Source organism: Salvelinus alpinus, chromosome 23 (assembly GCF_045679555.1).
Source record: "Salvelinus alpinus chromosome 23, SLU_Salpinus.1, whole genome shotgun sequence".
Classification (NCBI taxonomy): domain Eukaryota; kingdom Metazoa; phylum Chordata; class Actinopteri; order Salmoniformes; family Salmonidae; genus Salvelinus; species Salvelinus alpinus.
Genome location: NC_092108.1, coordinates 19,769,347 through 19,785,006, shown reverse-complemented (window position 1 = coordinate 19,785,006; position 15,660 = coordinate 19,769,347). Strand labels below are relative to the sequence as shown.

At 45.1% G+C, this 15,660-nt stretch overlaps 1 protein-coding gene across 3 annotated transcripts in view; it reads right to left on the bottom strand.

Moving 5' to 3' along the window:
* Positions 1–11,977, bottom strand: part of tep1 (telomerase-associated protein 1) — a 28,130-nt gene extending 16,153 nt beyond the window's left edge. For 2 of the 3 annotated variants that reach the window (XM_071361393.1, XM_071361395.1), the window contains exons 1-25: positions 11,821–11,977; positions 10,334–10,860; positions 10,032–10,208; positions 9,738–9,887; positions 9,463–9,627; positions 9,003–9,140; positions 8,847–8,918; positions 7,679–7,800; positions 7,390–7,547; positions 7,107–7,216; positions 6,782–6,860; positions 6,482–6,674; positions 6,025–6,256; positions 5,570–5,722; positions 5,327–5,401; positions 5,115–5,236; positions 4,810–4,875; positions 4,531–4,677; positions 4,021–4,312; positions 3,710–3,831; positions 3,415–3,528; positions 3,208–3,325; positions 2,925–3,113; positions 2,608–2,792; positions 2,330–2,471 (exon numbers count right to left, since the gene is read on the bottom strand). In XM_071361393.1, the coding sequence (XP_071217494.1) occupies positions 2,330–2,471; positions 2,608–2,792; positions 2,925–3,113; positions 3,208–3,325; positions 3,415–3,528; positions 3,710–3,831; positions 4,021–4,312; positions 4,531–4,677; positions 4,810–4,875; positions 5,115–5,236; positions 5,327–5,401; positions 5,570–5,722; positions 6,025–6,256; positions 6,482–6,674; positions 6,782–6,860; positions 7,107–7,216; positions 7,390–7,547; positions 7,679–7,800; positions 8,847–8,918; positions 9,003–9,140; positions 9,463–9,627; positions 9,738–9,887; positions 10,032–10,208; positions 10,334–10,858 (3,846 nt within the window). In that variant the 5' untranslated portion in view covers positions 10,859–10,860; positions 11,821–11,977. Of the gene's footprint in view, positions 1–2,329; positions 2,472–2,607; positions 2,793–2,924; positions 3,114–3,207; positions 3,326–3,414; positions 3,529–3,709; positions 3,832–4,020; positions 4,313–4,530; positions 4,678–4,809; positions 4,876–5,114; positions 5,237–5,326; positions 5,402–5,569; positions 5,723–6,024; positions 6,257–6,481; positions 6,675–6,781; positions 6,861–7,106; positions 7,217–7,389; positions 7,548–7,678; positions 7,801–8,846; positions 8,919–9,002; positions 9,141–9,462; positions 9,628–9,737; positions 9,888–10,031; positions 10,209–10,333; positions 10,864–11,820 lie in introns of all 3 variants that reach the window. The other variant, XM_071361394.1, reaches the window with a different exon arrangement.
* Between the last annotated feature and the right edge of the window lie 3,683 nt (positions 11,978–15,660).

Here is a 15,660-nt window from a genome sequence, read left to right as displayed (position 1 = left end):
AAATTTGCATCCTGTAGCTCTAACTCCAAAAAGTTCTGGGATACTGTAAAGTCCATGGAGAACAAGAGCACCTCCTCCCAGCTGCCCACTGCACTGAGGCTAGGTAACACGGTCACCACCGATAAATCCGTGATAATCGAAAACTTCAACAAGCATTTCTCAATGGCTGGCCATGCCTTCCTCCTGGCGACTCCAACCTTGGCCAATAGCCCCGCCCCCCCCGCTGCTACTCGCCCAAGCCTCCCCAGCTTCTCCTTTACCCAAATCCAGATAGCAGATGTTCTGAAAGAGCTGGAAAACCTGGACCCATACAAATCAGCTGGGCTTGACAATCTGGACCCCCTATTTCTGAAACTGTCCGCCGCCATTGTCGCACCCCCTATTACCAGCCTGTTCAACCTCTCCTTCGTATCATCTGAGATCCCCAAGGATTGGAAAGCTGCCGCGGTCATCCCCCTCTTCAAAGGGGGAGACACCCTGGACCCAAACTGTTACAGACCTATATCCATCCTGCCCTGCCTATCTAAGGTCTTCGAAAGCCAAGTCAACAAACAGATCACTGACCATCTCGAATCCCACCGTACCTTCTCCGCTGTGCAATCCGGTTTCCGAGCCGGTCACGGGTGCACCTCAGCCACGCTCAAGGTACTAAACGATATCATAACCGCCATCGATAAAAGACAGTACTGTGCAGCCGTCTTCATCGACCTGGCCAAGGCTTTCGACTCTGTCAATCACCATATTCTTATCGGCAGACTCAGTAGCCTCGGTTTTTCTAATGACTGCCTTGCCTGGTTCACCAACTACTTTGCAGACAGAGTTCAGTGTGTCAAATCGGAGGGCATGTTGTCCGGTCCTCTGGCAGTCTCTATGGAGGTACCACAGGGTTCAATTCTCGGGCCGACTCTTTTCTCTGTATATATCAATGATGTTGCTCTTGCTGCGGGCGATTCCCTGATCCACCTCTACGCAGACGACACCATTCTGTATACTTCTGGCCCTTCCTTGGACACTGTGCTATCTAACCTCCAAACGAGCTTCAATGCCATACAACACTCCTTCCGTGGCCTCCAACTGCTCTTAAACGCTAGTAAAACCAAATGCATGCTTTTCAACCGTTCGCTGCCTGCACCCGCACGCCCGACTAGCATCACCACCCTGGACGGTTCCGACCTAGAATATGTGGACATCTATAAGTACCTAGGTGTCTGGCTAGACTGCAAACTCTCCTTCCAGACTCATATCAAACATCTCCAATCCAAAATCAAATCTAGAGTCGGCTTTCTATTTCGCAACAAAGCCTCCTTCACTCACGCCGCCAAACTTACCCTAGTAAAACTGACTATCCTACCGATCCTCGACTTCGGCGATGTCATCTACAAAATAGCTTCCAATACTCTACTCAGCAAACTGGATGCAGTTTATCACAGTGCCATCCGTTTTGTTACTAAAGCACCTTATACGACCCACCACTGCGACCTGTATGCCCTAGTCGGCTGGCCCTCGCTACATGTTCGTCGTCAGACCCACTGGCTCCAGGTCATCTACAAGGCTATGCTAGGTAAAGTGCCGCCTTATCTCAGTTCACTGGTCACGATGGCTACACCCACCCGTAGCACGCGCTCCAGCAGGTGTATCTCACTGATCATCCCTAAAGCCAAAACCTCATTTGGACGCCTTTCCTTCCAGTTCTCTGCTGCCTGCGACTGGAACGAATTGCAAAAATCTCTGAAGTTGGAGACTTTTATCTCCCTCAACAACTTTAAACATCTGCTATCCGAGCAGCTAACCGATCGCTGCAGCTGTACATAGTCCATCGGTATATAGCCCACCCAATTTACCTACCTCACCCCCCATACTGCTTTTATTTATTTACTTTTCTGCTCTTTTGCACACCAGTATCTCTACTTGCACATGATCATCTGATGATTTATCACTCCAGTGTTAATCTGCTAAATTGTAATTATTCGATTTATTGCCTACCTCCTCATGCCTTTTGCACACATTGTATATAGATTCTCTTTTTTTCTACCATGTTATTGACTTGTTTATTGTTTACTCCATGTGTAACTCTGTGTTGTTGTCTGTTCACACTGCTATGCTTCATCTTGGCCAGGTCGCAGTTGCAAATGAGAACTTGTTCTCAACTAGCCTACCTGGTTAAATAAAGGTGAAATAAAAATAAAAAATAAAAACGCATGGTTTCCAATTCCACTCCAGCATTACCACGAGCCCGTCCTCCCCAATTAAGGTGCCATCAACCTCCTGTGGTCACCATGTACACAGATAAACTGAAAACGTCTGTGTACATTTAGGCTAAGTTTCTGACCTGAGGAAGGTGCTGTGGTATCCAATCAGAGGTCAGCTGTCCTGTACCATCCTGCACATGCTCTGCCCCATCAACTAGCAGGGCCAGTGATTGGTCCTTCCTGGTGTCACTCAACTGGGAGTGGAATTCTGTCAGCAGATCTCTATGATAAAACAGATATGGTTGGATTAGTCTTGAGCAGCATTGGCCCTTCCTATTGACTCAAGAACATTTATTGGCAGGGTCATTGAAAGGCCATTTGACAAAATCTGGATAAAATGTTTGCTGTCTGCACTCACTTATAAGAGGAAGGGAGAGGCAAGTCTTCTTTTTCATTGCCTCTCCATAACCACTGTACAAGGCAGCGTAGAAGATTTTCCACAGCGCATGCTGATTGGGTAGCAGCAGTGGAGTAGGAGATGACATCACCTCTAGGGGTTTTCTGGGACTTGGTAGGAGTTCTTAGGGCGTTCGCCAGAGCAGCCTGTGTGAAGGGAGGAGACAATTTATGAGACAAACCTTACAGAAACCGGGTAGGACTAAAATATGAATATATCGTTATACTGAGCGAATAAATGGTTTGTGTATCTCTGCTAAAGCTGCTGCTATGGTTTACCATGAAGACAGTCTTGCCCTCTCCTGGAGCTCCCTCCAGCAGCACCATTCCTCCTTTGAGCTGAGCCTCCTGCACCTTCCCCACCGCCCCAGAGAGCAGCTTGGCACGGCCAAAGAACTGCCGCTGCAAGGCGCCCTGGTGCACTTCTTGCTCTGACAGATCTGACCTGGAATCACTTTCATCCGTTTTCTGTCAGAGAAACAACATCAATACAATGATTGGTGGAAGTGGAACCCAAAATGGCTTCAATGTTAAGTTGTCTGTCATTTTTAAAGTCTCTGACCTCCACAAACTGCTTCAACAGTGCCCCCCAAAGGTCCTCCAGCACCACCTTCCCAAACTCCTCCAGGCCTTTCACATAGGGCTTCCCATCCACAACACCACCCCACTCACAGGGGTAACTGAGACAGAGACAGACAGAGCCCATGAGACCAATAATCTTAATAAAGCTACTTCAAGACAATGTGTAAGGAACAAAAACTGAGCTCACTTTTCTGTGACTTTCGCTTCACTATCCACTATTCTTCTTTTCAGGTCAGCCATCTTACATTCAGCCTCCTTGGACTCAGGAGCAAAGTCTGACCTCCACGCCACAGGAACAGACCTGAGAAATCAGGAAACAAACATTGTACGATGATAATTAACATTATATTATTTAATATTCAAATGCATACAGTCATAATTTTATTGTTCATATGAATCATTGGCAGATGAACGATTGGACAAATTAGTATTTTTCAAGGTGTGAACCTGGATAAGTGAAGTGGACTGATTTGATAGTGCACCTAGACAGATGGGGTGTCCTGAAGTAGCAAAACATGCGATTCTGAGCTGTGTCTGGATGAAGGGCCTGGAACTGTCGAATCTCCATCTCGGTGATGGACAACCCTGATGGAGCAGAATCCAGCTGTAGAGAAGGATAACCAAATCATGAAATATCTTTATCTTATTAAGCATATCTTCTGACTAGATGTGGCTGCAAATAAAACTTCTCTCCTGATAGAAAACATGACATTTTGTGCAACCAGACAGCTTAGTAGGACTAAGAAGGAGAGAGATGGAAAGAAAGATAGCCTCTTGAGAAGGCAAGCCTTACCCAGCTGTATTGTGGAAGGTCTGGTAGGGATGGACGGGGAGGCAGCAGTCCATATCGCTCTCCCAGAATGCCTAGCAGCAGTTGGCTACGGCACACCTCTGAGAGGCAGAGCTCCACGACACGCCCAGTCTCCTCCTCGGTCACCCCCCAGCGCAGTTCCACCTCCTGCAGGTAGAGGCAGTGTGGCGCCGCACGACGCCGGAGCTCAGGGAAAACACTGCGCACCAGAACATCTCTCTCAGCGTGCATATCTCTGAACGTGGAGGAGACAAACACACGCACGCCTTGCCATCTAAAAAGAGACAGGTAGGACAGAGAGCAAAGTCAGTGATGCAAGAGGAGAGAAAAGAGTAATGCTCAGTTTGTTTCGTGTTCGTTCAGCTCTGTGGTTCTCTTGGTAACCCTATGGCTACCCTGTTGTCAGAGACAGCCCAATCATCAAGTATGGATAATCATGGACAACCAAACCAGTTTTGAAGGAAACGTATTCAACCTGCCCTGCCACAGTACCTCAGCTTTGGAGTGGCAGGAAGTGGGGTGACGGCAGCTTCTCGCTCAGCCTCTTTAGCACCCCCCTGTGGCGGGATAATGTGATGCAGCTTGTCTATGTGCTCCACGTGATCCAGCAGTCTAGACGAGCCTCTTTCAGCCACAAACCTGTAGAGTTAAACAAACACTTCAGAGACACCATGCCACAATGTCTCTGTGTGTGTGTGCGTGTGTGTGTGCGTGTGTGTGTGTGTGTGTGTGTGTGTCAGAGACAAGAGGGTGAATGAGAAGAAAGCTTGCCTGAGGATCTGCTCGCTGAAGCCTTGGAGTACCACACAGTTCCTGTCTGTGGATTGGTCTATCGTCCTGCAACAGACAGAGGCAGGACATACACGGTGAAGGTTGTAGCTGTTAACACACTGGGGATATAGAACATGGACTGAAAATGCTCCTTCCAGGAAAGAAAGCGAGCAGGGTGACTACATGGTCTTATAGAAAAGGTAGTTTCTCATAGAATAGTAAATGTATGGAGACAGCCCACCGCTTGCTCTCTCCTACGTGGCAGAGATATGCTGCTGCTCAGCACACAGAAAAGCACCCCCTACCCTTTCCCAAAGAAGATTTTCACTATGAGGGCGTTGTTGTTCACATCCTTCCTGTATCGGTCAAGCGCTATGTCCATGTTATTATCCAAGTAACGATCCCCCAGCACGATGATATTGTCCACCTGAGAATGAAGACGGGAAGGTCACGACTCAAAGTACAATTAAGTCAAATGGAGCCCTGAAAACAATCCAAAATGTGCAAATAAACACACCTTGTTTTTCTGCGTCATCTCTCTGGTCATGAAAGAAGAGAATGTTTCATGCTTGTCATAGGCATTTTGAGCCTCCTGTAAGAGAAATTATTCGTTCTACTATCAATCTCCAGTACATCAGACTAAATATTCACGTCAGTTTATTTAAAAGGACTTCACAGCGATGGCGTTATGTTGGAAGTGTATTGATACCGTTACAAATGTGTGTAGATAGACATGAGGGAAAGGAAGTGACAGCCTCACCTCTACCTGCTTCATCACATGCCTGACATTATCCAACAGCACGTCCGACTTGAGCTCTACTTCTGCACAACCCCACAAGCAAAAGTGGATCAGCTGGGGATGCTCAGCGCTGTGGGCTATCATCAGTGACAGTAACACTGCCACCTCCTGCATCTGAGGAAATACACAAATCAGCAGGGTCGGTAATAAGCACAGATTACAGCTGCTAGGCGTTGTAGAGTGTGGCCCCATCTAGAAAAAAAATCCCTAGCCCCTACTCACTAGGCACTTGTCTGGGAGGACTGGACAAGACTAAGCAATATGGAGAAAATGTGACATAGCATGTCTGAGGGAAGGGTGAAGCTGCTACCATACTCACTATACTTCCCCATTTATTTTAGATCTACACAAGTGCGTAGAGGGTAGAGGCTAGGGGTTGTTTCTGGTCAGGGACGTAGTGTGTTGAGGGTTCTTACAGAGGGTGTGAGTTTCTCTTCCTTAGCTTCATCTAATTTCTCTGCCTCTACGTCAGGCGGGCAGCAGAAGTCCTGAGTGGCGCTCCAGGTGTCGTCCTCACCCATGTTACCAGCGAACAAGATCACGGTGCGACCAGGGAGGGGTGGCACGTTGTAACGGCACGAGATCTGCACTGCTGTTTCCAGAGCCTTGCGGTACTGCTCCAGAAGGGCCTGCGAATACAGTCTCTGGCTGTGGACACACACGCACTTCAGGGTGCATCCTCCTTACTCAGTATAAACATACATCTAATTATTATCACGCAAACACAGTAATGCAGATTTTAATTTTACAGTTTTCCTCTGGACTTCCTCTACCTGATAAATATTAATTATCAAATCTCCCATGTCTCTTGGTTTCCCTGTCTGGATCACCTGATTCCTCTCCCAGGTGAATACCCGGTGTTGCTGTCTGTACCTGGCTTTCTTCAACTGACTCTTCTTCATGTTGTAGATGCGGTAGACAAAGGGCACACCTAACGCCACCCTCAGCCTCTTCTGCCCAGCCGTCTCCCAATCCAGACTACTGAGGCGCTTGCTCTTAGGCATCTTCTTCAGAATGCCCCTGAGGATCTCCTTAGAGCTGGAGACCGCGTTCGCTGATGCACGGGCTAAAAGAGGGAGGTAAAGCTTTGTCCGACAACATCAATTGTAGACTTCTCCAAACTAGAATGTATTGATGTTGTTAAGAGTGTATGTTTGTGTGAAAGATACTAACCCATGTTGTTGAGCTCCATTATGACCTTATAGGCGGAGAGGAAACGGAAGGGAAACTGTCTGCTCTGAATCACTGCTTTCTGTAACAACACCAGTGTTTTATTGGGATATGGGTGTTAATGTAAACATGCTGTATTCCCTACTGCAATTAACTTTTATTTGATCCTCCGCTAGACTTGCATCCTAGTGGTCAAAATCTACATGGATGTTGGACATGTGCTGACAATATATTTCTTATTTGTCCAATGATTTATTCTGCCGATTGCTTGAACATATTATAAAACAAGTGGGAATTTAAAAAAAAAAGATTATTCATGGTTACTCACCCTGAAGGTCAGTCTTCCCAGAATCTTCTGATGATGCCGCTCACTGATGCCCTGGGTTATCATATTCCTCAAGTTCCTCAGCATTGCCATGAAGGGCAGAGAGTTACTGTCTGTAAAATAAATAAGGACAGCATTATAACAATATTACAGCCACAATCTGCAGCATTGATTCACTGTGACAGTGTGTGTGTCAAATCAAATTTCATTGGTCACATACACATGGTTAGCAGATGTTAATGCGAGTAGTGAAATACTTGTGTGTGTGTGTGTTTTTTAACGATACCTATCAGTTTCTCCCAGGTGGAGGCTTTGTTTCCCTCTTGGCTGAGTTTGCGTTCCCATGTGTCTGGCTGTTTGAGCTTCATGCGCTGCCCTGCCCGCTCCCTGTCCCACACCCCACTGAGCCCACTGCGGGAGAACGCCTTGGGGTCACCAGGGTACCTGAAACACACATACAAAGCACAGTATTGAGATTGTATACAGCTCAGAAAGTAAAAAAATGTTAGCTAATAGATCTTTGGATCTGTAAAATAGAAAAACATCTGTGAACTTCGGTGTTTGGTATACAGTACCGCTTTCCCAGTATGGCCAGGACATGCTGAGCAGGCTCTTTGATGTGGAGCCTCTTGATCATCTTCTTCAGACTGAACTCACTCTGCTTCTTATCCACCACTGGTCTCTCCTTCATTTTCAACTGCAAACATTTACATTATAGTAATTTAGCAGACACTCTTATCCGGAGCAACTTATAGTTCATGCAAAATCTTAAAATAGCTAGGGGGGGTGCTGTGGGTTTATATATTTTCAGAAGATGGGTAAGGCTATGGACTGCTGTCCTAGCTTCATAATCTCCTAGCTTCAAACAGAGATATCACACACACACAGTATAGGCTACATATCAACATTTCCCAAGACATCACAACAGCTAAAAGAGATTATTAGCATGCTAGAGAACACAAGACTGTACACACAAAATACGACACAATATATACAAACAAAATACGTTTCCATCCAAGTTTTATGCGAGTAAAGTCATACTGTCGGAAAAAAAAGAAAATGTAAATAAATGCTGGCAGGTAATTTATTTGTTCGACATGGTGGGATCTTCTTGTGTCAGTAAAATGTATTTAGCAAGAAAATGGCAGTGGAAACAGCTTTATGCGCATATAGTGATATAATAACCATTATATCGATATAAACTTGTAATCACGCGATGATATGGTGTGTGGTTCATTTATTTAATCTGTAGCCTAATAAACCTCCCACTACGACTCAGTTTATTGCAGTTTATTAGGCTACAGATTAAATAAATAAACTTCAAAGGGTGGCAAAAGTGCACAGCGATGAGCATGATGCTCCTTTCCACTAAATATCGAGGGTCTGATTCTAGTGACATGATGATCAATGCTTAAAAATATGAATCTTATCCATAATAATCTCATCATCTAGACTAGCCTACCCGCTCTGTATCTGCCAGCTGTTGTTGGCTAGAGTGCACATGCCAAGAATGTGCTATTTAACAACAGACTGTGACAAAACTAATCGCTAGAGTTGAAAATGCATTAAAACACATTTTTATTCAGTACATGAAAACTGTGTGCACCAAGTCATCATGCACAGATTGTTATCCGCCAACAGGTCTGTTCGGTGGAAACACCACTAGTGGGAAATTTAGTATTTTTCTAGAATATTCACATGAAAATCGTCGCCAATAGGATAGAAACCTAGCTCCACACTCACATATTTCTGCAGATTGGTGGCATCACTTCCAAGCATGTTGGCCCATTTTTCCAACTGCTGAGTGGATGGTTTCTGTGATGGAGAGAAAGAGAGAGAAGATGGAGAAGAGAAAAAACAAGGTGTATGTGTGTGTGTGTGTACACACGCTTGCCGTACCTTGCCTTTGGGTCTAGAGCAACTGTGTTTGCAGCGATGTTTGCGTGTGTTGTATTTGGCCAGCTGATACTCGTTGAACTGCTTGAACTTGTCTCCCAGGGCTTTCTTCAGACAGGTGGGTAAAGAGTGGCCAAAACACTGAAGATGACATCACAGTGGAATGGTTAGGAGAGATATTCAGTAGATCGGGCTGAGCAAAGCACTGCACAGAATCCCTGATCTACAAATCAGCTTGCCTCCCAAACAACTACTCATTAAGCGATCAAGACGAGCAAACATGTGCAGTACCTTACTGAGTCTGTGTGTGTGACACACCTTGTGACACACACAGAGACCGAGAGAGACAGAGAGAGACAAACATGTGCAGTACCTTACTGAGTCTGTCACATGTAGAGAGAGAGAGACAAACAAAGAGCAGTTGAGATTAGTAAGAGATTCACTGACATTGACCAAGACTCACCGTGCTGTAGAGTCTCACCACTTCCAGCCAATCAGAGGGTAGCTGCACAGCTGCACAGAAGTACCTACGCACGTGTGGCTTAGTGGTGGGCAGATGGGCAGCAAGAGCCAAAAGGAAGTTAGCTGTGATACGGATGTTCAACTCCTGTCTGGTGTAAACTGCAACCTAAAGGGGAATAGGAAAATATGGTAAAATAGGATAACTGTTTAATGCACCCGAAAAGCCAGAGGACCCTAGTTGGACATCACCAAGAGAGGTTCTCCAGAAACACACACCTTGAGGAGAAACTGGGGATCGTCGTTAGAGATGGCTTTGGACAAGTTCTGGATCCTTTTCCAGACACTTTCCTCTACATCCCAGTCCTTCTGACCGGGAGCAGTGCTCTTATTCACCAGAGAACAGCACACCTCGTTCAGCAGCAGGTACTGATTGAAGGGAAAGTGTGAGGAAAATAAATTATGGGGTAGAAAGAGAGCAGGAAAGGGGAGGGAGAATGGTTTTGAGGTTCAGGTTGATGTTGAGATACATGGTTTTCTGTGCGAGACTAAATGCAGAATCTACTCCCTCACCTTTTTGTCTTTCAGTTCTTCCTCCAGTTCATCTTTCCCCCTCTCCATCTCACCAAACTCCTGTTCCCCAAATGGCATGGTTTGGTCCAACTTCTCTTCATCCAATACCATGTCCAGGACAGGAATCTCTGTGGATTCCTCAGTCTCCTCAGCCATGAGGCTGTCCTGGTCAGAATCCTACCATTTCATAAGGAGGAAAGAAAACACTTTCAATGACAACAAAATGTGCCTGGATTGGAAGGGACCTTGTGCAAACTACATCACAGAAAGCCCGAATGAAAAGGATGCATTGTGCCATATACCACAGTCATCTCTTCATAGGAGGACAGAACATCCTCAGAGGCAGGCTGCCTAATTCTTCCTTCTCCCCCCATCCGCTCTTCTACATTCAGAACCGGAGGGCGGAGAAAACAGGTAGGAGGCAGGACACGAGTAGAGGGTGCCAGGGTTGAAGAGAACAGAGGGGTGAGGGGGGAGGGAGAGGGGAGAGAGAGGGAATGAGGGAAGAGTAGTGAATCCTTCTTTAGGAATTTGTTCTCTGTGCTGAGGAGTGGAGAGGTGAGGAGGGGGGAGGTAAGACAGGGAGAAGTGAGGGAGGAGGTGGTAGTGGAGAGGAGGGAGGAGGTGGTGGAGGTGAGCCTGGAGGGCTGGAGAGAGGGGCAGGAGGAGGGCTGGGATACTGGTCCAGAGAATCCCTGAGGCAGCACAGATGCATGGATCAGGCATCTGTTCTCCATGCTCTGGCCAAGGTAGTTAGAGTAGAGCCCCCCTGATGCAGCCTGCTGGTCCTGGGCCCCATGAGGCTGGAGCAAAGTCAGCACCTTCATTTCTGCTGGAAGACAGGTCAATAGACTGTCAGGCAAATATTCACTCAGCACAGGGAGGGTCCTTTTTACAGTACATCTAGGACAGCGTTTCCCAAACTCAGTCCTCGGGACCCCAAGAGGTGCACCGTTTGGTTTTTGCCCCAACACTACACAGCTGTTTCAAATAATCAAAACTTTATGATTAGTTGAATCAGCTGTGTTGTGCTAGGGCAAAAAAACTAAACGTGCACCCCTAGGGGTCCCGAGGAGAGTTTGAGAAACACAGCTCTAGGACAAACAGATTACACAGTACCTCAAGGTAAGAATGTCATTGTACTGTTTTACACCTATTGTAACCTGTGCACGTGGAAAGTAAACTTTGAAACTCGACTGACTACGTTTGTTAGAGATAAGCAGTTCATCCGCATTCTAGCCAGGTCTTATTTAAACAGTCAACGGTAAAACATACAAAAGGGCATTCATGTGTTTGGGTGGGTCGCTTGTATGACAAAGAGAGTGGTAAAAAAGAACAAAGTTCACTCGACACACAAAGATTGTCTTGTGCTTTAGATATGACTGGCTCATTAAAATGAATGACAAATCCAGAACCATGCACCAATGCTGTTCTGTCCATGTCCAGAACACCAGACTGAAGTGGTGCTTGTACACAATGATAGATTGGTACAGTACTGCCTAGCTCTGGTCCAGGGCGTTAGGGACGCGCACTAACGCCCTTGACCAGAAGTATAGCGCATCAATGTTCTTCCTACAAATATAATAACACAGAAACACGAATGTCCAGACTAGAATACATTGTGCCCATAGAACAATATTGTGGGAACTGCACAGGGATGAAAGTCTAAAAGCAGGTAGTAATCAAAAGGCACATTGAAGTAGCTAGGCTACCCAGATTTACAAGTACTTTGAATGGGCGTGACTGTAGCTAAGTCTTCCGAAAGTCACAAATAGGGACGCAAACTTACCTAATAAGTAGCGGGACAACTACTGGCTAACACTTCTCAAATAATTCTATATGAGTTCAGTTTCCAAATCACTGGTTCAGAGCAGCAAGATGAAATATTATTTCCGCATACGTCTACGCCATGTAGCTGTCTGTCATACGAGCGCACAGTCTATACATCTATCCTCTACGGACACCGTAGGAGATCATATGATCAGGCGCTCCTCCCCTTCGTTTGTTTTCGCGGAAGTAAAAACTATCAATGTGGTAGCTAGCTAACTAACGTTTGTCTTTCCGACTGAAAATTATCTTTAGAAACATAACACTAGTCAGATAAAATGTTGTTCCAGGAGAATATGACTAATTGTGTTACTTTTCAAACCAAATTAAGCTCAGTTATGGATGTGTTGGCCAAAACTGCGGTGGCAGAAATAAGTAAAATGTTCGATGATGGGTTTGCTGTTTTACGCTTGGAAATGTGCCGAAGAGAAAATGAAATTGAAGCATTGAAAAGACAATTATTGTTTATGGAGAACGAACGGCAAACGACGAGGTCCAAATCGCAAGAAGCAGGCTGTTCTACATGCTCGTCGTCTTCCAGCAGAACGGAGGAGGGACAGGGTGAGCCACCTCCGGCTTACTGTACTCATAGAAATATAATTCTGAAATATTTTGCTGTAAATCTCAACTCAAAGGTCAATTATACAAAAATATATAAAATGCAGTAGGATTGAATCCTTTAGCACAATGCCTAACTACTGTAGCTAGGTTTCAGTTGTATTGTTTACTTTGTTAAATTGTGCAGTGCTCTCAAGTTTGATTTTGACATACCGGTAACGTTATGCTTCTGACAATTCATTAAAACCTCCACTTTCAGGGTCCAAGGGGTCTGATGAGGATGCTAGTGAAAGGACTTCGTTTGAGCAGAACGCAGAGAAAAATGACCAACTGGATCGAAATAGACCACAGCCACATGCAGAAGAAGTAGAGGGGCTTGATGAACAGTACAGGTCTGGCCACATAGAGAAGGGTAGTGGACTAGAGTTAGTGAAAAGAGAGCAAGCGGAGGAGTATGATATTTCACAACATTCATCAGGAAGTGAACATGGCACAGAGAGTTCAGATCATGAGGAAACTGAGTTTGCTGTGGATGAGAGAGAGAGTCAGCTCTGGGCATCTTTAACAGAGCGCAACTGTGACTTGGAGGATCCAGATTACCATAAGTGCACAGAACAATATCCACTGGATCAAGATACAGACATACAGCTCATTCAAAGTGCAGTGGAGGGTCTTGATAGCATTCCATCGTCCAAAATGGGTGACATTAACAGAGTTATGAAAGAAGAGATGCGACCACAGTCTGTTTGGAATGACAGAAGAAGTACCCCTACATATTTGGTTCAGGCACAGCCAGGACAGCACAGAGAAACCATGCACCTAGAGAGAAGGCAGGATGGGACAACTACGAGAGTGCCGTCAGACAAACAAACGCTAGCCAATGAGGGTGCAGCATATTCCAACATTTGGCTAAACAATGTATTTTCGCTTGCCCCAAATAGTTTTCACTCAACAAAAGTATCCCCAAGGAGAACCCCAGCAAGAGAGAAGTGGTTTGTTTGCTCCTTCTGTGGAAAGAGCTTTGACCGGTTTGGTCACCTGGAGATGCATCAGCGGATTCATACGGGAGAGAAACCGTACAGCTGTGTCACGTGCGGGAGGTGTTTCGCTCAGCAGAGTAATCTCCGCACACACCAGCGAGTACACAGTGCCCTCAGAACAAACCAAACTGTCTACTGATCCATCACCATGACGAGACAATTTAGAGCATCCTAGAAAAACCAGCTGGGGCCCACCCCACACATTATGAAACACAACCTCATTGACAAACATTTTCTAATGACTGAGAACAGAGTTGATAAGACCATCAAGACACTCTGGCAGAAAGCAGCAGTGTGTTACTTTTGTCTTCCCATTCTATAAAGTGAGAGCAGTGAGACCCTACCACAACTGTTGCACTAGTGGTGCTTATATACTGTAGTGAGGGATCAGAGTTGCAGGTTTACAGCTTCCTGCTTGGAATGCTTAAGAGGAGGATCTCCATCTTTAGGGTTTTGTAGAGCTATGCCAGAGTAACACTACAATGGACATGCTTTTGTCAATGCATACATTTTTATGAATAAAAATGTGAATTCTCTCAAACTTTGAGCCCTTTCGTGTATGTGTGTGTGGATTCTATAGGTGCCAGGATAATGTTCAGGAGGGCTAACATCTGAAATGTTGCAGATAGAACTGACATGGGTCCTTGATGTACATGAGAATCATATCTATTATACACAATGTATTTCTACATTTTTATACAGAACATTCTGTAACGTTGTACCCTACTGAATTCAACCCTTATTAACCTCTTAAGCCAACAGGTGGGGGGGGGGGGGGGGTGTATTTACAGTTCATATAAATCAGTCAATTGATAAATTCATTAGGACCTAATATATGGATTTCACATGACTGGGAATCCAGATATGCACCTTAAAGAAAAGTAGGGGTGAGGATCAGAAAATTTGTCAGTATCTGGTGTGACCACCATTTGCCTCATGCAGCGTGACACATTTCCTTTGCATAAAGTTGATCAGTCTGTTGATTGTGGCCTGTGGAATGTTGTCCCACTCTTCAATGGCTGTGCGAAGTTGCTGGATATTGGTGGGAACTGGAACACGCTGTCTTACACGTCGATCCAGAGCATCCCTAACAAGGTCAATGGGTGACATGTCTGGTGAGTATCAACCCATCGGTTTCTGTGACCAATCAGAACGGTCAGAAAGTGTTCGCATTCTAGAAATTATCGTAGGGGAGTGAGGCAAATTCAGACTCTTTGTGGTGTAGAAATGTCAGTTGAACTGGAGCAATGTGGATGGGTAGCCAGGCAGCATCAGATATTGATATACTAAAGAGGATTCTTGGAGGAGTTGATGTACTTTGAATGAATTGTGTGGTTAATGGCAAGAAGGAAAAAAACTTGTTTGCCCTTGTGTTTTTTGATGTTGAGTCTCTTCGACCTGAACGCAGCTGGGATATGATGAAAATATGGAGTAATTTTTGAAAGTTCTTAAGACATGCATCTCACCAACATCGGCAGTAAAGTATTGCAATGCAATCTAAGAAACGGAATGTCCTCATTTCAGGAAGAGCTCATGATGTCTGGCTGCAGTTTTGCAGCTGTTAGCTGGAACATGCCACCCCTAATCAGCCTCAAACAGCAATTTCAGTGGACCTCCTGCGACAATTTGCAGCCTTGCAGCCCGATTGTGGGGTGTCTTTTGAGGGGGATTACCTTGGCTTTTCCTAAATATAATGCATGCTGGAAGGTAGTTATTGTATTTTAAATTGGAAATCAAACCATACATGCAAATATTTTTTACTATGAGTTGTAGTAAAAAAAATAATCTCCAGACAATTAAGCTCCACCGGAAGCTCACAAATGAGTCATTTGAGGAGTTCAAACGCTGGCAGTTTGAACGAGAGACTGTCAGGAAGTTGGCACCACTGACCTCGGATGGATCAAATTGTCCTTTCTGTCCACAGGTATGTCAATGATACCAATTAAGGAATAGCTATAAAGTCTCAGTAAACTAAGATTCTTATATGTGCTCATATACAGTTGAAGTGGGAAGTTTACATTCACCTTAGCCAAATACATTTAAACTCAGTTTCACAATCCCTGACATTTAATCCTAGTAAAAATTCCCTGTCTTAGGTCAGTTAGGATCATCATTTTATTTTAAGAATATGAAATGTCATAATAGTAGAGAAATGATTTATTTCAGCTTTTATTTCTTTCATCACATCCCAGTGGGTCAGAAGT